At 48.7% G+C, this 20,032-nt stretch overlaps 1 protein-coding gene across 3 annotated transcripts in view; it reads right to left on the bottom strand.

Annotated features, from left to right (window-relative positions):
- Nucleotides 1–14,226, bottom strand: part of NELL1 (neural EGFL like 1) — a 689,563-nt gene extending 675,337 nt beyond the window's left edge. For 2 of the 3 annotated variants that reach the window (XM_008148967.3, XM_054725521.1), the window contains exons 1-2: nucleotides 14,157–14,211; nucleotides 5,868–5,996 (exon numbers count right to left, since the gene is read on the bottom strand). In XM_008148967.3, coding sequence (XP_008147189.2) covers nucleotides 5,868–5,996; nucleotides 14,157–14,211 — 184 coding nt within the window. Of the gene's footprint in view, nucleotides 1–5,867; nucleotides 5,997–14,156 lie in introns of all 3 variants that reach the window. The other variant, XM_008148966.3, reaches the window with a different exon arrangement.
- Between the last annotated feature and the right edge of the window lie 5,806 nt (nucleotides 14,227–20,032).

Genomic DNA, 20,032 nt, shown 5'->3' with positions numbered 1-20,032 from the left:
GGACCTGCGCTGTCCAATATGGTAACCCCTAGCCACATATGTCAATTGAGCACTTGAAATATGACTAGTTGGCTGAAGAAATAAATTTGAATTTGAATTAATTTGAATTTAAATGTAAAATGCATATTCAATGAGACAGCAGTTTTCAAGACACTGGATATGAGTCAATGAAGGGCAGTGATCTCTGAGAGATGGAAAACAAAAGAGACGAGCCTTACAATTACCCACGCGTACTGCTCTGATAGATTTCCCAGACCGTGGAACAGGGAGAAGGAACTGAGATAGAGCCCAGCAATCTCCCTGAATTGAAGTAAGGAAGCTGAGAATCTGGGGACACCAAGGCACCAAGATTTCACAGGACAGTATTCATAAGAGGAGACCACAGCACAGAGAAGAAAAATATGGATCTTTCCAACAATCAGTATTCAGTGGAGTACTGACAAGTACATGCATGTGAGAAAATTTCTCAAGAACAAAGAACCACCATCTAAAAGATTACAGTGCCCAGCATATATTCAGGACTGAGAACAGTACCTATTCCCACCAGCTAAACTAGAAAATCTCATGATTTATAGGGGTTGGGTAGAGTATTGAAGGATGGAAAATAATTGGCTCTACTCTAGCTATTGGCACAGCATTGCTCTTGGTCATCTAAGAAATATTAAAAGTATAATCCAAAAATATCAAATTGTTTTCCAGTAACTTAACTGTGTCCTAGAGCAAAAGTCAATAATAACAATAACTGTGTCCTAGAGCAAAAGTCAATAATTCAAAAATATACAGCACCAATACACAGAAAGAAAGGAGAATTTTTTAAATGAACCAAATATCATTGAGCTGTGGAACAACTTCAAGCGGCCTAAGATATATGTAATTGGAGTTCCTAAAGAAGAAGGGGGGGGAGGGGCCGCAAAAAAAATTGAAGATATAATGGCCAATTTGTTTTCTAAATTTGATGAAGCTCAATAGATTACTCACACAAGGAATATGATGAAAACCCACACCAAAATATGTTATAATCAAATTGTTTAAATCAGTGATAAAGAGAACGTCTTAAAAGCAGAGGGGAAGTTGCATTACCTCCAAAGGAACAAAGATAGGGTGACAACAAATTTCTCTTCAGAAACAACACAAGTGAGAAGACACTGAATCAACCTCTTCAAAGAATTTGGGAGGAAATTGACAACCCAGTATTCTATACCCAGAAAAAATATATTTCAAAAATGAAAACAAAATAGACTTTCTTAGACATACAAAATCTGAAAGAATTTGTCACCAGCAGACTTGCACTCTAAGAAATGTTAAAGTAAGTCCTTCAGGCCGAATGAAAATGATACCAAATGAAAATGTGAATCGACATAATGGACAAAAGAACAAAGAAAATGGTAACTACATGAGCAAATATGTAACAACAATGTATGTAGTATAAATAAAGTGTATAGCAATAATAGAACAATGGTCAGGAAAAGACAAGTAAACTATTAAAATGTTCTTATAGATAAAATTGTATACTATCACTTGAAGGTAGACAGTGTTAATTTAAAGATATAAACTATAAGCCCTAAAGCAACCACTAAAATAATAAAACAGAAAGTTATATATAGCCCACCTGGTGTGGCTCAGTGGTTGAGCATAGACAAATAAATCAGGAGTTCACAGTTGGATTCCCAGTCAGGTACGTGCCTGGGTTGTGGGCTCAATCCCCAGCAGGGTGCATGCAGGAGGCAGCCAATCAATGAGTCTCTCTCATCACTGATGTTTTTTGCTCTCTCTCCCTCTCCCTTCCTCTCTGAAATTAAGAAAAATATATTTTTTAATTATTAATTTGTATACTTTAAATATGAACAATGTATTATAAATCAATTATACCTCAATAAAGCTATTTAAACTTTAAAATCTGATAATTAATTATGTATGCAATAACTTGGCAAATCAACTTTTTCAAGTTTAAATTTTATTAAATCTAATACAGTGTAATTATTTCAGGTGAAAACAATGCTTCCAAATTAACATACATTGTAAATATAAAATATAAACTAGATATTAAAGACTTTGTAAAAATTGTAAAATATCTATTAATAATTTTTGTGGCCATATTTGGAAATAATAATATGTTTTATATACTGGGTTAAATAAAATTAATTATATAGGCCCACCCAGATAATTTAATTTAATTTCACCTATTTATTTTTACTTATTTAGCATGGCTACTAGAAAAATTAAAATTACAGGTACAGATCACATTGTATTTCTATTGGACTGTGCTATGCTGCAAAGTAGGACTTATTTGGAATACCCTGGAAACATTATAGTGTTAATATTTGTGCCTAATAGTGGGTAACCATCCTATGGTAAACACAATTATGCACCACAATAAAAAAATTTCCACATCTTCATCCCAAGGAGCTATAAATGTGTAACCTTACTTGGGAAGGGGGGGGGGACTTTGTAATGTAATTAAATTGTAGATTTTGAGATGAGATTACCCTGGATTATCTGTGTGGGCCCAGTATAATTGCAAGGGTTCTTATAAGGAAAGAAAAGGAGGCAGAAGAGTCAGTTCCAGAGACGACCATCTGACTACAGAAGCAGCGGTTAGACAGCCGTAGGCAGGAGCCCAGGAGTGTGGCAATCTCAGGACACTGGGAAAGGCAATAAACTGATTATCCTGTGGAGGCTCCAGAAGGGACACAGCTCGGCCAACACCTCAAGTTTACCCCTAAAGCCCATTTTAGACTTCTGACCCCAAAGCTCTAAGATAAGAAGTATGTTTTGTTTTAAGCCACTAATTCATGGTCATTTGTTATAGCAACAATAGGAAACTAATACAGATTTTGGTATCTGGAAGTGGCTTTGTGGAGTAACACGAGACTGAAACATTTTTGAAGACCACAGTAGAAAAAGCCGAACTGCCTTGAACGTACTGTTAGTAGAAATCTGGGTGATAAGTGGGGACTCAGAATGAAGTAAAGAGCATGGTTTAAAAAAAGAACCCCTCAATTTTCTTAGAGAACATCTAAATCATTGTCTACAGGCTATCAGAAATATGAACATTAAAAATAATGCTTATAAAAATAATACTGCCTGCGAGAGCTAAAGAGGAAATGAGGAACATGTTACTGGAATTGGAAACTCGAAGACATGGGATCCTGGTTACATAGTGGCAAAAAACTTAGCCAAATTGTGTCCTGTTCTCATAAGGGAAGCAATTATAAACGATGAATTTGGACATCTGGCAGAGGGACTTACAAGCAAAGTGCTGAAGGTGGGCTCGCCAGGCTGTTATAATGAGTTGAGACTTTTGGAGACATTAGGATGCACCAGGCATGAATTTTGGGGGACCAGAGGGCAGACTTTGTGATAAGCAAAATAATGACTCCCCAAAGATGTCCATATCCTCACACTATGTTTCCTTACATGGCCAAAAGGGACTTCGGCCTATGTGATTCAATTACCTTGAGCTGGAGAGATTATCCTGGCTTAACCAAGTAGGCACAATGTAATCGACGGTCCTTACAAGGACTTCAGTCAAATTCCCATAATGAAGTTACTCTTCCCACCGAAGCAGCCGAGAACCCCTCCCTGTGGCTGGAGCCTGGTAGGTATCCCAGAGGCAGTTTCCAAAGCGGAGAACACAGCAATGAGAGAGCAGCGTTCTAGCCCAGGACGCCCACACTTGTGGGATAGATAAGTGAGTGAGTAGTGGGGAAAGCAGGCCAAAGATCCTCTTACAGAGCACACTGGACAGAAGACACTTCTGCTTCATTTCGTAGTTAACCACATTATGGAACGAAGGAATTTTAATTCAACTCAAAATGTCTACGTGCCATGCCGAATACAGGCCCTGGAGATGAAGGGGGAACTAGAGAGGCCCGACCTCTGCCCTCACGACGCTCACAGACAGGCCCGGCTCCCACAGCAACCCTGTGGACCAAGTGTCAGCAACTGCCCTGGCAAAGAACGTCAAGGCCACGCAGCAATACCTGCGCAGATGCACAGCGAAGAGGAAAGGACCCCGTCTGTATTCTCTTACCCACACCCAGCGTACCTCCTTCGATTCCTCAGTAAGACTAAGTGGAAATGAATATACCGGTCGTCTTCTTATGGGTCATCACGTAATAACTGGATGCTTAGGCTATCTGCGCAGTAAATATGTAAATCTCACCCCACCATGACGGTTCAGTCGCTCTAAAACAACACTTTTGTTATCTTCACAAAAGGCCGAGAAAACATAAAAACACTCTGTCAGCTATTTCACAGAGGACTATCCAGGCTGCCCCACCACCACCTCTGATCGGGTCCCTCCCTGCTCCAGCTTCCACAAAGCTCCCCACCCCCGGCCCCCCGCCCCCACCCCCTCCTCTGAGAGTAAAGTATAAAACCACTAACCTGGCCTCCAGGCTGGAGTAATATTTACAACAGTCGATAACAAGAACATCCCCGCCCGTCTATCAGAATGGACACTGTGCCTATCAATCATCAGTCCCCCACAGCCATGGCTATCAGCTAAATACCAGTTCGGCCCACAGGGCCCAGTGCAACCCAGCCCCTGCCTACCTCTCCAGCCACTCACCACCCTCAGCCATGCTACTCGGCTTTCTGCCTTGAGACCTTCATACGTACTATTTCCTCTCCCCCAATGCTCTGAGCCCCACCCCTTCCTACACCAGCTTTTCTATTCATTTATCGAGTCTCAACGGACATAGCACTTTTTGAGGATACCTCTCCCCACGCCAGTTAAACCAAGTCTGCCTGCTACTCTTATTTGACAGCCTCTACATCCCCTTCATTGTTCAGTATAACAACTGGAATTCAAGAATCCCTGTGTAATGACTGTTTTCCTCACTCTATTTTAGAGCAGGGGCTGTACCTCGCTTATGACTCTTGCTGGTAACCCTACTATTAGCATGTGGCCTGGTTCGCAGTAGGAGTTCCGTAATAATAGCTAGTACTTACTGAGGAGTTCCCAAGCACCAGCACTGTTTTAACCACTTCACTTGATTCGCTCCTTGCAACAGCCTCACGAGGTAGTACGAGTATTTCAGATGAGGACACAAGCAGAGTCAGGCTAAGTAATTGCCCAAAGTCTCAAGGCCTGGAAGTGGCAGGGTAGGAATCTGATCCCAGGCAGTCAAGCTCTGGAGCCCATGCATTTAAGAAGCACACGATACTGTCTTTGAATGCTTGTTGGATGATTTAATGAACTGAGGTCAAATGCAGTGGGCATAACCAACTACACAGCAACCCCCAAGAGAACAGAGCCATAAAACGCCTTCTGTGCTCATGATCTGTCCATTAGATGAGAGATGCAGGAATAGGTGTAGTTTTAGGTAAATATGCAGATAATAAAGAAAAAATATGGCTGGCAATGGCTTTCAAGGACTTTGCAAATTCATTCCACTCTACATCCCCACCAAAATCCCCAGAGAGCCCAGCTGCTGTGGCTCAGTGGCTAAGCGTCACCCCATGAACCAGGTCAAGGGCACATGCCTGGGTTGTGGGCTCGATCCCCCATGAGGGGCATGCAAGAGGCAACTGATCGATGATTCTCTCTCATCATTGATGATTCTATCTCTCTCTCCCTCTCCCTTCCTCTCTCTGAAATCAACAGAAACATTTTTTTTTAAATCCCCAGAGAAATTTTTCACTGCAAACCAACTATTTCATGTCCTGTCGTGCCCCCTCACACCGTCAGAACACCCCCGGGATATCTGAACACCCTCAGCATTTCTGAGCATTCCTTATGACAGTAACACAAGAGACACAGCAGAGATGATCTTCCAACAAATACACGCCAGGTGAGCACCCCCCCCCAGGCTGCCCTCTTCCCCACGCTCTGCCCGGTGCCAAGGAAGCAGCGCCTTTACCTTGAAATAAAAATGCTTTGCTGGCATTGTGCAGTCCGGACACCTGCGTGACGCCGAGGGTAGTGTTCACAAGGTCAAGTTCGGTGATAATATCCAGCTGAAGGTCGGGATCCATCCCAAAGCCCAGCACTGAAAAAGAAACAAAGAGCTGTCTTGGCTTAAAATGCAGACTGCTGGCAGTAATGTGGAACAGAAACTAGAGAAGCCAGGAGTGGCCAGGAATACGAGGAAGCCAGTGGTGATGCTTGGGATGCTCTCTTGCTGGGCAGAAAAGAAGGCAACTCTGCTCCATTATCCCCCTGGCATGATAGTTTCTTGGTCCCTTTTCCCACCCAAACCCCCATTTGTTAAAGGCTGATAATCCCTTATCCTAAACCCTAAGGGCCTAATACAATTCAGATTCACAATGTATCATACATTAGAAAGGTAATATAATACCACGTGTTATGTAACATCTTCAGCAAAACCTGAATCAGTACCCCATAATCAAATACAGTATTTCTGGAGCAAAACGTATGACATTTTCCTCTAATTGGCTAAATAAAGACTATAAATAGCCTCATCTCCATTGAGGTCAAGTTTCGCCACCAAATGAGCACAGCTCAGGGTAGGTTTTGCTGTCATGTGAGTTATGGAGAAACTTTGGGTTTCTTTTTTTAAATATATATATTTTTTATTTATTTCAGAGAGGAAGGGAGAAGGAGAGAGAGAGAGAAACATCAATGATGAAAGAGAATCATTGATCGGCTGCCTCCTGCACACCCCCACACTGGGGATCGAGCCCGTACCCCAGGCATGTGCCCTTGACCGATTAGAACCTGAGACCCTTCAGTCTGCAGGTTGACACTTTATCCATTGAGCAAAACCGGCTAGGGTGAAACTTTGGGTTTCTGAGCTTTTGTAGATCTAGGGTCTGTGGATACAGAATTGCAACCCTAAGAATCGTGGCATGAGAGATAGATATAGCAGCGAAATCTGACCCCCTGTCACCAATGAAGACCTCAGCAGAGCAAGCCCTACTCATCTGGCTCAACCACCTATGTAAAGAGGAGGGCCATGGAGAGAGAGCCTGTCCCTGGTGGAGAAGCGGGGCAGAGGGACTGGCCCAAAAAGTGGATCCCTGGAACAACAAATGTACAATTCCATCCAGGGGACTCCTGACTGGAAAGTTAGACACTGACGGCTGTTGGAGAACTTTAATGCACAGAAACATGGCCCTGCGTCCCCTATTGCCCCGGCTAAGAAATGGCAAACCTCTAAGGCTGTCTCAGAGCCACTCCTACCATCACCACCCGCCCGGAGAGGACAGTTTTGCAGAATGATATACCCATGGCTGCCAAGTGACTCCTCCCAATTATATGCATTAATAAGGCCACAGCTCATTCTAAGGGACTGTGTTTAAGCCATTCATAAAAGCTGTGTCTGTCTACGCTTAGCATCTCAATAGTGCGATTCTGCTTTCACAGTTGGGAATGTTTTAATCAGCAGCAGCTGTCAACTTTTGTCTTAATGGTAATGCAGTTGCTGAGGCAAGATTTGGAGAGCCTGAGCCCAATGTGTCCCAGAGAGACTGAGTGGATGTTCATGGGGACATCATGAGCTATTACAGCCTCATCTGTTCCCCCTCCCTCCGCCCCTGCCCCACAGATCTGGGAAGGAAATCTACCCTCTTTGCTCTTCCTATGAGCAGCAATCAGGACTTCTGTCAATGGAAGGTGGGTCAGCGAAGGGTCTCTGAAGCTAAAGCCTGTCACAGCCAAATCAGACCAAGCGTTAAGTTAAAGACACAGGGCCTATAACTGCCTGCTCAGCCTGTGTCAGGCTTCCCCTTGTCCTCTGCCCTGAAGATTAAAGGTTTCCCCTTGGCAATGGAGCAGATATGAGACCGGTTTACCCAGAGACCCCCTCTTCCATCCATCCATTCATTCCACATTCATTCATTCATTCAATACTTTTCCAGCAGGTATTACTGGGGCTTACTGTGTAACACGCACATTGCTAGGCCCTGGCGATGCCCTCACTGAGCGTGCATTCCTGGGGCAGGGGGTGAGGAGCGGGCAAGAAAGAAACAAACAAGATATTCTGAGATAGCGGTGAATGCTAGCAGAAAACAAAACAGAGTAATGCAAGAGAAAGCAATTTGCATGGGGCTTTAGAAAGGATGGTCAGGGAAGGTTCTTCTGAGCTGAAACTAAATGATGAGAAGGAACCACTGATGGGAGACCTGGGGGGAAAGCTGTCCAGGTTTAGAGAACCGCAAGGGCAAACCAGGAACAAAGTCGGCATGTTCAAGGAACAGAAAAAAGCCTGGTGTGGCTGGAGCAGAGTGGGCTGGTGGAGGGAAGAGTGGTTAGAAAATGAGGCCAAAACAGGACCAGTCTTGTGAGCCCTGCAATGGGGTGTCGTTGGAGGGCTTTCGGGTGTGTGTTTAAGGGGCGGAGGAGTGGGCTATGCGGACTTACATTATGGTCTCATTAAGTTTCCATCCTGCCTGCCTGAACCTGCTCATCCCTCACACAGACTCAGTTCCCAAAGACTGACGGAGTACCTACTGTGTGCAAAGAAGCACTGAGCTAAATGGGTGTCTACCCTGCACCCAGAAAGGGTTGTGGAGACACTAAACTAAGAGCAGCAGGGGCCTCCTGTTGAGAGTGGCGATGCTTTTCTCCGAGTGAGCTCAGCTAGCAGCAGTTCTGTGAGCTCCTTGAAAAGGCCGGAAAGGAGCTAATATTTCAGTTTGATCTATCGTGTTCCACACCTATATGGCAGAAATTAAATCAAGAGTGATCTCAGAGGACTTCCATGCTGGTCTTCCTCTGGACAGGAATTTGGAATGGACCCTTAGCAGGACATGAGAAGAAGGACGCATCCCTGTAGCCCCAGCGCCTTGCCCAGGGCCTGACATGGCAGGCCCTGAATTTAGGACCCAATTAATTAACTGGTAAGTTGATGCATGATTACCGCTTTGGGTGCAATGACCTCAGAGAAATATGCGTATCTGGGGAAACCACGAGAGGACGGGATGGCATTCAAGCCAAGGAAACTTTCTAAAAGGGCTGTGGTTGACTAAATTATTGGCTTCAAATCTCTACCCCTCCCATATTCACAGCCTTGGCTGTGTGGCTTTGCAGTTCCCTCCACTAGGGCGGGAGTGAAGTCCCCACTCTTTGACTTTGAGCCTGGCCATGTGACTTGCTGGGGCCACTGGGAAGCTAGCGATGTCACACAAGCAGAGGCATGAATGTTCTCTTGTACCTCTGCACAAAGATGAGAAAACATGGCCCTGCTGGCCCACTGGTCCAGAGAGACTGAGACAGGGGGAGCAGATACCCTTCCTGAGTCTGGACCCACGGCCAGCCAAACCTGGCCCAGATCAGCCAACAGCAAACCAACCTACAGACACGTGTACTAATAAATGTTTTAGGCCACTGGATTTTTGGTAGCTTATTAGGCACATTATTGTGGTGACAGATGGCATGCAGGGACTAAAGACCCATCCTTACGATGCCAAAATCTCTGATACTAGGAGCCCTGCAGCTGGACAAGCCTAAGAGGCACCCAAACAGATTCTGTGAAACTGACAGAAGACCCCAGTGGGTGCCCCTGGATCCCTGTCCCCACATGAGAACACAGCGCCCTCAACCCAGAAAGTGTTGTGGAGACAACACTAAACTAGGAGCAGTTTCAACCCTATCTCACCCCCCTACTAACTCTGTGCCCTTGGAAAAATCCCTTCACCTCTCGGAGCCTCAGTTCCCTCATCCATAAAATGGGATGATCACACCTGCCTCCCAGCCTCATGAGGTTTCCGTGATAACTACGTGAACACTCCCAGCACATCTGGGGTGTGCTGCATCTGTCTTTCATAAGCTCAGCTCCCCAGGCCATTCCAGCTCCCTGGTCCCCGACTCCATGGACACGTCCAAAAGGTGCGGGTGGCCCCCTTCCTCCCAACTCCTCCACTTGCCTAGTGACCTAGAAAGGCTCTCACGCTGGCTTCGCTTTGTAAAATCTATACATTACTAGTAAACCTATATTCACTCCTCCCCCCTACAACCTTTAAGTGAAGGGGCTTCCCTGGCTTTAAGATAATTCCATCGCTCTTGTCATGAAAACACCCCTCAAAAACAGAACAAGAGAAATCAGTAAAGCTTCCAGACACGGTTCTCTTCTCTCCCTTTAATTGGTCCCCCTCAGGATGAAAACGCCTCGTGCCAATAGCAGCATATGTAAAAGGCAGCACTTTGCACACTGCCTGAGGACTCAGAAAATGTATTAATGAGATAGCATTTACACAGCCTCTCCTGGACCTTACGAAGTCTGAGTGTTGGTTCCATGAAAAATAATTCTACTTTAATGTTTCTGCTTCTTGTTCCGAGCATGGAGCTGCTGCCCTTTCCAAGGAAACTCTATTAAAGTTTTCCACTTTGGCTGTAAGTGCTCTACAAATGGCTGGAGCTGAGAATTGGCATTAAGCAGGATAAAAAAACCTTCTGTGGAAGAAATATGTTTTAAAACCTGGAAGGCAGAGTGTCAATGTCTCAGTGGCACTTGGGGCCTGGCTCTGGGATTCGGAACCTCCACCCTAATCTCCCTAATCTCCCAGGACACCTGCTGCTGCCATTGGCCGATCCCCAGCCCTGCCCAGGGAGTACTCAGGGCCAGAACCTACTCAGTCCACTTCCTGGGTAACAGGCCTAAGCTCCCAAGCAAAGCCTCCTGGGTCTGGCTCACTTCAAATCTAATCTGGCTCACTGTCCATGATGGCAGCTGCTCTCCCCCGGTCCACGCAGAGGGATATGATGCTGCAGAGATGCTCCAAGACCTCGCTTTACAGCAGGATTTCACAACCACCTGATAGAATGTGGGTCCCCGGACTCCCAGAGAAGTCGTTAATACCCCCAAAGGCAATATCATTGCAGAATATGCTCTAGGCCTGTTCCAATCAGCCAATATTTCACATGATCACTAGAGGCTGAGGGCTCTGTCCACAGCTCCATTCATTCAGCTCATAGTTAATCAGCAGCATAGATGTTTCAGAAAGGAATCTCTCCTTTCCAGCCGGTGGCCCCGCCCCTGGGTCCACCTCCGCCCCCTGCCTGGCGACTAAAACACGCTGGAAAGCCAAGGGGGAGCAATCCCTGAGCTGATGTCATTCACACTTCCAAGCCACTGGAGAAAACATCGTGGACATGATGTGGTATTACTGCTATTATTTTAGCCTTTGAATGTTTCATTCTTAATAATGTACCTGGAAGTCCCAGAATTATTTTTCACCCACAGAAGACTGGAGAACAGCACCTCCTATCTTGACCCCACTTTACTCTGTAAAACAAGTTCTCTGCACAATGGGCAGTTTCAGCAGCTTCCGGTGACACCTATCATTACATCTTCTCCTGTGTAACTGCTGCTGCACTGCAGCGCTGCTTTTAATTAAAATGTGCCTGATATCATCTACTCATTTCCATTAAAAGGCAAGGATATCGGAGCAGCTCCCTACATGGCCCACGTGTTTATTTCATCTTGGACTGTTAACAGCCCAGACAACAATTGTCCCACTTGACAAATAAACTTCCCAGGCGCCTGTTTGGATCCTGATAAAGTAATCACAAGCCAGCCGCTGCTACCTAGGAGGATGGATGTGTGATGCAGAAATGATGGTCAGGGCAAAATCAAAGAGGCTGCCCCCAGAAAGCTGCCAAGCAAACCCCTTCAAGCGACAATAAGTTCTAGTGAAAGAATTGAGATATAATTCCCTCCCCAACCACCTCCCCCCGCCACACACACACACACACCGCTTCTCTGATTCTTCTGATGATTTTTGCAGAAGAAAGACTCGGCCTCCGGTGTTCGATTAGTGCCAAGTGGCGCTGGAAGCCAGGCTCCCTCAGCAACTGCCACTGCCACCGGGGCAGACCCTGCCATGCTCCCCTTCGCACAAGCTGTGCCCTCTGCCTGGAATGCTTTCCCCCTTTGTCCACCTGTCCCTGCAAAGCCTTCAAGACCACTCTCAATTGTCGCCTCCTGATTAAAGCCTTCCCTGACCACCAACCACCCCTCCCCAGAATCCATTCCTACCATTCCTCCTCTGTATTTCCTCAAGACAAACTTACACTCCCACCACCTTCCCAGCCTCCTCCATCAAACTGTAGACTAAGAATAAAATGCTTTGGGGGGGATGAAAGGGTAAAGGGGGGTCAAACATAGAGTGATGGAGAAGAAGACTAGACTTTGGATGGTGAGTACACAACGCAATATACAGAGCATGTATTGTAGAATTTATAATGTTATTAACCAATGTTACCCCAATAAATGTATTTATTTTTTTAAAGCTTTCAAACAGTTTCTATCGAAGATTCTCAGCTAAATTGTAAGTTCCTGGAAGTCAAGGACCAAGCCGTTTCCTTTTTGCATAAGCAATCCTGGCGATCAGCAAGACACTCAACTGTTTGTGGAATGAATAGATAATCTTCCCCACAACAGAGTGTTTACAGGCTGTGAAGGAGTTGGTGTGGGGAAGGGGGAAAGACCTTGTTCTTAAAGATCTAACCCTGGAGGCACAGTCCACTTCCCTCTGGAGGCACTTTTTGCAGACTTTTCGAAGGAGTAGTGAGAACAGAGTTAGGCAGGTCCGGTGGTGATGTGCACCTGTGGGTGTGAAAGGACCGGTGGGTGCCCCTCCCCCACCCGGTCCCGCCCACGGGCTCCTCTGGAAGATGCCCCGCAGCACCGGATTCTCCGCGCACCGGGCTGGAAGCCCACACTCTGCACTAGCCTCTCCGGTCCTGATCTTCCGGGGGCGCACGTCTCCCAGTTTGTTCCGGATTTTTTTTTTTTTTTTTAAACTAACGCAGCCTGATAGGGCCTGAACTCAACAAGCAACTATTCTGGGCTAGATAGAGCCTTGGCGTCTCCGAAGCCTGGGAATCGCGGATGCAGACAGGAAAGGGATGGAGATTGTTTTTGTCCGTGCATAAGTCCACACACGACTCTTCCGTTAAGCAAAAGGAAACCTGCTGCCCAGAGCCGGCGGCAATCTCCTAGACGCCCGACTCCAGGGTCCTCGGGCGGGCGAGCTAACTGCCAGAGGGGGGCGCCTGGGGGCAGGAGGAGGGAACTTTTGAGCCAACCAAGACCAGGCCCTCTCCCCAGCCCTCCCGGATAAACTTGCAGTCTAGCCTGGGAAGGAGGCTATGCCTTCAGGGAAGGGGAATAAGAAGCGGTAAAAGAGGAAAAGATAAACGGACAGGGGATGACTACGCACCAGTTCTGGGCTCAAAATCGGCAGCGCGCACCTAGGTTGGCTGGGGTAGGAATAAAAACTCGCCACACACACACACTCACCCGAGAGTCCTGATTTAGCCAGTTTCCTACTCCATCCTACCCCATTCCTATCTGTCCACACCTACTAGCCCCTGGGAGAAGGCGGCTGACAGCCGGTCTCCAAACCCCAGGGGGGCCGAGTGGGAGCTGAAGGATGGAGGTGCCCCCTTAGAGTCCTCACAACTACGTGCCTGGAGGCAGGACGAAGTAAGGACTTCAGAAAATCACGCCAATTAGCCTTGCCCCCGCCCCTCCCCTCCACAACCTCCCACCGCAATTATAGCGAAGGGAAAACTGGTGTGGAGCTTGAGAACCTCTCCCCGATTGTCTCCACCGCTCCAAACCCCCAATAATGGTACGTCCAGCACTTGGGCACCGGGGAATGGGGAGGGCGGGGTAAAATGCTCCTGGAGTTCCCCTGGGGAGGGCCAGAAGGGGGCCGGAGGAGAGCGCGGAACCCCGGGTTCACACGCAGCCCGCACCCTGCGCCGCGCCCTCCGGGGCCCCAGCAGCGCCCGCCGGCCGGAAGCGCTCCCTCTGCGGGTGCGACTCCCAGGGCTGCCCCTTCTCGGCCGGCGGGCGCAGGCAGCGGCTTCCAGCGCACCTTTCAAGTTCTGGGGTGTGGGCTCGCGGGCCGGCCCTGCGGTGGGTTTCCACCCGGAAGCCGGTTACTAGCAGCAGAAGGGTGCGCTCCTGCGGCCGCGCCCCTCACTCCGGCGTCCTCGAGGCGGCGTCCCCCTCGAAAGGGGTGCTCCTCAGAGGCATCTTCCAGCCTGGGGGTCCCACTTCCCACCCTTCCACCTGGCGCAGGACAAAGAGGTCTGAGGGACCTATCTACGCCGCACCGCCCTGACCCGGACCAGCGCGGGGGTCGGCTCCAGGTCTCCCGGCGCTAGTGTGGGCGCTGGGCACAGCGGAGGGGCTCCCCCTTTGCCTGTATCCCTGCGACCGCCCAGCCGTTCTTACCTGTCCTGGCGGTGCACACACAGAACCACACAACTAAAACCACATCCATCGGCATCGCTCCCGAGGGTCCCCGAAACGGGGCGTGCGGAAGCCCGGAGAAATGCGCCTGGATCGCGAGGCGCGCAGGGCTCGGAGCGGCCAAACTTGCTAGCGGGCGGCGGGGGAGGTGGCTCGGTTGCGCCGGGTGTTGCGCTCGGGGATCGCGCCCTGGAAGGCGGCCCCGGCCGCCCCGCCCCCAGCCCGCCCCCCCACGGCGGGCGGCAACGGTGCGGGGCTCCGACCGGGCCCCTGCTGCGGCTGCGGCGGCGCCCGCCTCGGAGCTGGGGCGGCGCGCCGGCTCGGCCACTCCGGCAGGTTGCGCTCCGCGCGGGGATCGGGCTTTCCTCCTGCGCCCGCTAAGCTGCAGGCGCAGCCGCCGCTACTACCGGGAGCCCGGGCGCCCGAGTCCCCGGACCTGCGGCCCAAAGGGAGGCGGGTAGGCGGCTGGCGCCCTCTGTTTCACAGGCTCCAGCCCAGGCGAGCCGGCCTCGCCGCTGTCGCCGCCTCCGTCTCGGCGCTGCGGTGGGGGCTCCCGAAGTTGCCACAGATCATCCCGGCCGAGAAGAACCGCGGAGCCCTCGCGAGTGGGCTTTTCTCCGGGGAGAGCCCTGACGGAGAAGGTGCCACGCAGCGCGCCCAGCGCCTCCCGGGAAACAATTAGTCGGGATTCGCTCCGGCAACTGGGTGGGGAGGGGCGGGGAGGGACCTGCGGGGAAGGATGGCTGAGTCCTGGCTCCCCACGTGCACCTCCTGTCTGTTCTCTCCAGGGGCCTTCAGACCCGGCGCACGTGAGGGAGGCGGGGGATGGGGTCGGGGGGCAGCAGGGAGAGGGTGCTGAGGCAGCGGGGGCAGAAAAAAGGGTTCCCGAGCCGGAGCGAGCTGCGGTGGGGGTCTGGGGAACCTCTCTGCAAACCTTCCGGTTCTGCAGGGCAAGTGCTGCCACTTAGGGGAAATTCCTAATCATTTTATTTCCCTTGGATCCCTTTCTGGGTGGTTTTGTCAAAAGCCCTCTTCTGCGTTCATAGTCCCATTTCGGCCTCTCCCAGGGTTTCTCCCGGACCCTCCCCCACCCACCCCCATCCCAACCCCCATTCTCTTAAGAGAAAAGCTGGGCTTTGTGTTATACGCGCGTGCAGGGAGAGAAGTCCTCCTCCCTCCCTGTGACAGCCCCCTCCAGACCCCGGCCTTCTCAGTACAGATCTCCCGGGTTGTCTCACTTCCACCCAGGAAAGCTATTTATAACTAGATGCAAAGTCATGAAATCAGATGACGGACCCTCTGGTTTATACCTAAGGAGCCCCGCAGGATGTAACGCCCCCCAGTGTGCTCACACTCTTCCTAAGAGCCCACACCACCCCTTTGATACACTCAACAGGGGTCCCAAAGGAGGAGAGGGAAACTTCCTGGAACAGCGCTCCCTCCAGCCCCGGGAGCCAATCCAAAGTTCCAGAATCCACTTCCCTGATAAGGACCTTCTACCCTTGTCACCTCTTGCAGCCCCTCTCACCTTCCATAGTCCTAACCTCAGGAGTCCCCACTGGAAGCCATCCAACGGCTGGCACTGCTTATTAGGAGAGAAGGCTTTACCTGCGTGCTCTCTCTGCCCTATTTTTCTGGATATTTCTGTGTGCAAGCCACTGTCCCACTTGGCCCTTCACAGTGTGGCCCCTGGGCGATGAAAGAGAATGAGAACAAGCAGGTCGATTCTAGTTCAGGCAGCGGAGGTCGAAGGAAGGGAGCCGACCAAGAAGCGGGCTGCCCACTCCAGAAGCTGAGCTGAGAGAGTAAGAGATAAACTGATGTCAGCCTGAAAGGATTCTCCAAGTCTCCTGGGATTCAGCTGAAGCCCAGGAGGGATCTGTCTGCCTTGGTTCTGTGTTAGTGTCACAGCACTTTTTCCCAGGCACTTTCCTGGAGCCCATTACATTTACCATTTACGGCTAACAGTAAAATCACACATCTTGAGGAAAACAGAATTCCTCAAGTCTAGTTAGGCCTTGTGAATGGGACAACATAAACCAGTTCTGCTGTGAGAGGCATGCCCCTCTCTCTGCAGTTTTTTTTTTTTAAATATATTTTTATTGATTTCAGAGAGGAAGGGAGAGGGAGAGAGAGATAGAAACATCAGTGATGAGAGAGTACCATCCATCAGCTACCTCCTGCACGCCCCCTCATGGGGATTGAGCCAGCAACCCTGGCATGTGCCCTGATTGGAATTGAACCTCCTGGTTCATGGCATGACGCTCAACCACTGAGCCACACCTGGCTGGCTCCTCTGCAGTTTTTAAATAAACCTCAGCAGGAGCAGCTTTTAGTCACTTTGAACTGTTGTTCCACAGGCCTTTTTATTGATCTCAGACATCCCAAGATCCCTAGACGTCCCAGTGACCCCAACAACGGGAAAATGTGGTCTGGGTTAGAGCTGTATCTTAAAGTCTCTGTATAATTAGTTGGTCCTGTGGGATGGGGCTTTTAGCGTGTTCCATTAAAAAATAAAGCAAAACATATGTCCCATCAAAGCTTTGCTGCATCACACCCATTAACAGTAACAAGGGCTAATCTCGACAAGGTCATAAATCTTCCCAGATAACTGAGCACTTCAATCTTCCTCCTATAAGTGCATTTCTCGAGTGGGGGCTTTGAATGTGTCAACCTGTTAGGCTAAGGTCACCTTCATAGAATTGGCCCGGCAAACCTCTGTAGTGGCAACGAAGGGACTACGTGACGGTTTGTGGTCGTTGTTGGGATGTTGTAATGAGACCTATACTCGGTGGAAGCAGCAATGAGGCTTGGTTTACCCAATGCCTTATCCCATGTCTGCCCTGCCCTTCTGAATGGTCTCTCTCCACAGTTTTCCCAGGAGCCTGGAGCTCCTTCCATCATTCCTTTGTCTCTTTGTCCTATCTGCTAAATGTTGGAGAGCCTTGGGGCTCAGCCCTCCCCTTGTCCACACTCACTCCTATGTGTTGTCAACCAGCCTAATGGCTTCATCTACTGTCTGTATGGGTGATTCTCAAATGTGTGTCTCCAGCCCAGCCTCTCATTTGAACCCCAGGCTTACATACCCAACTTTTCTTTTTTTGGGGGGAGGGGACATCTTAAGTGTAATATGGCCACATCATCAAAATTAAAGACATCTGCACTTCAAAGGACACCACAGGAGTGAAAAGAGAATACACAGAACTGAAAAAAAGTGTGCAAGTCATATACCTAATTGAAACTTGTACTTATTAAAAACAATTATAACTTAACTAGAGGCCCAGTGCACGAAATTCGTACACCCTCTACAATCCAGGAGCTCTCAGGTGATGTCCTACTGATGGCTTAGGCCCACTCCCCATGGTTCTCTGCTCTCTGCAGGGCCTGGAGGTTTCCCTGCAGCCATGGAGATGAAGCCCCCATGCCATGCTGTCTGCTCTCTGCCTGCTGCTGCCATGCGCCATGCAAAGGAAGCCCAATGCCCTGCAGTGTGCTCTGTCTGCCAGGCCTGGGGCTTCGCTGACACCGACACACTAAGGAAGCCCCCATGCCCTGTTGTCCGGGCTCTGTCTGCGGGGTCTGGGGGTGTTCCCACTGCTACCTTGCTAAGGAAGCCCCCAAGCCCTGCTGTCTGGGCTTTGTCTGCTGGGCCTGGGGGTGTTCCCGCTGCCTCTGCTCTAAGGAAGCCACCATGCCCTGCTGTCCTGGCTCTGTTTGCAGGGCCTGGGGCTTCCCCACTGCCACGCTTAGGAAGCCAACATGCCCTGCTGTCCTGGCTCTGATTGCAGGGCCTGGGGCTTCCCCACTTCTGCAGAAGCCTCCATGCCCTGCTCTCTGGGCTCTGTCTGCAGGGCCTGGGGCTTCCCCACTTCTGCAGAAGCCTCCATGCCCTGCTCTCTGGGCTCTGTTTGCAGGGCCTGGGGCTTCCCCACTGCCACGCTGAAGAAGCTGCCATGCCCTGCTCTCCGGCCTCTGTCTGCAGCGGGGCTGAGGTGACTGGGCGCCGCCATCTTGTGGCTATGAGGCCGCCATTTTGTCACAGATGTACGGTTAATTTGCATATTACTCTATTATTAGGTAGGCTAATAAAAGACAAATATAGCCCAATTTTAAAATGGGTAGTCTTGAGTAGACATTTCTCAAAAAAAAAAAAAAATATATAATAAAAATATATATATAAATATATATATATATGCAGCCAATAAATACATGAAAAGATGTTCAAGATCATTAGCCACCTGGGAAATGCAGATCAAAACCATTATGAGCCTGGCATGGCTCAGTGGTTGAGCATTGATCTATGAACCAGGAGGTTCTATTCCCAGTCAGGGCACATGCCCAGGTTGCAGGCTCGATCCTAGTAGGGCAGGGGGGAGGCATGCAGGAGGCAGCCAATCAATGATTCTTTTTCATCATTGATGGTTTTATCTCCCCCTCTTCCTTCCTCTCTGAAATCAATAAAATATATATTTTTTTAAAAACCATAATGACAAATCACTTCCACCCACTATGGGTGGCTAAAAGACATAATAAACATTGAGAAGTGGAGAATTTAGAACCCTCATATACTGCTGGTGAGAATGTGAAATGGCTCTTCAGACAAAGTTACCAGGTGATCCAGCAATTCTACTCCTGGGTCTCCTGGGTACATATACGAGAGAAATGAAAACATATATCTGTACACTAAGTTGTACACAAATGTTCACAGCAGCATTGTTCATAATAGCCAAAAAGGAAAAACAGCCCAAATATCCATCAACTGCTGAATGCATAAATAAAATGTGGTATATTATACAATAGAATATTTTTCAGCAATAAAGAAAAATGAAGCTCTGATACATGCTACAACATAGAGGAACCTTGAAAACATTATGGTAAGTGACCGAAGCCAGTCACAAAGGACCACGTAGCACCATATTATTCCATTTACATGAAATGTCCAGAATAGGCATATCTATCAAGACAGAACGTGCTTGCCTGGGGCTGGGGGGATGAAGGATTAGCAGGTGAGGGCTAACGAGTGCAGGTTTATTTTGGGGGTAATGAAAATGTGCTAAAATTGATTATGGCGATGGATGCAAAACTCATGGACAGTCACAACATACTAAAAGCCATTGACTCATACACTTTAAATGGGTGAACTGTATAATATGTGAATTGTATCTCAATAAAGCTTTCTCAAAAACTTCCTCAATGATCATGAAAAAATATCTAATATAACTAAAGAAGGACTCTTGATTTTTCCCTCCTCCCAAACTCTCTCCTAAGGGTGCCAGGAGGTGCTCTAACCAAATAACCTAGGGCCATCCTAGACTTGCTTTGCTGATACCCCATGTCTAAGCCATCAAGCCCTTCAGAAAACCTTCAAGAAAAAACCCAAATCAACCACTTCTCACCAGCCCTCACTACTCCTGCCTTCCTCCAATCCATCAGTGTCTCTTCCTGGGCTACTGCCCTAGATTCCCATTGTTCTCTCTGCCTCTACTCTTGCCCTTGACAATTTAGACACACACACACACACACACACACACACACACACACACACACACACACACACCGGCAGCCATTGTCGCCATTTTAAAACATCTTTCAGACCACAATTCCCTTGCCCAAAATTCCTTCTGCACTTTTCCATCATATTTTTTAAAAATCCAAACATCATACAAGGCCTTTGCCCACCTTCCCACCTTTCGCTCTCCCCGTTGCTCACCCCAGATCAGATTTCTCACTCGTCCTCAAACATTCCAAGTTCATACCATCCTCACTGTCTTTACACTCACTGTCTCCTCTCCCTGGAACATTCTTTCCATAATCTTTGTGTGGGCCACTTCTTACATGGCTCAGATCTCTGCTAAAGT

This window comes from Eptesicus fuscus, chromosome 13 (genome assembly GCF_027574615.1).
Source record: "Eptesicus fuscus isolate TK198812 chromosome 13, DD_ASM_mEF_20220401, whole genome shotgun sequence".
Lineage (NCBI taxonomy): Eukaryota > Metazoa > Chordata > Mammalia > Chiroptera > Vespertilionidae > Eptesicus > Eptesicus fuscus.
This window is presented reverse-complemented; position numbering and strand designations above follow the sequence as displayed.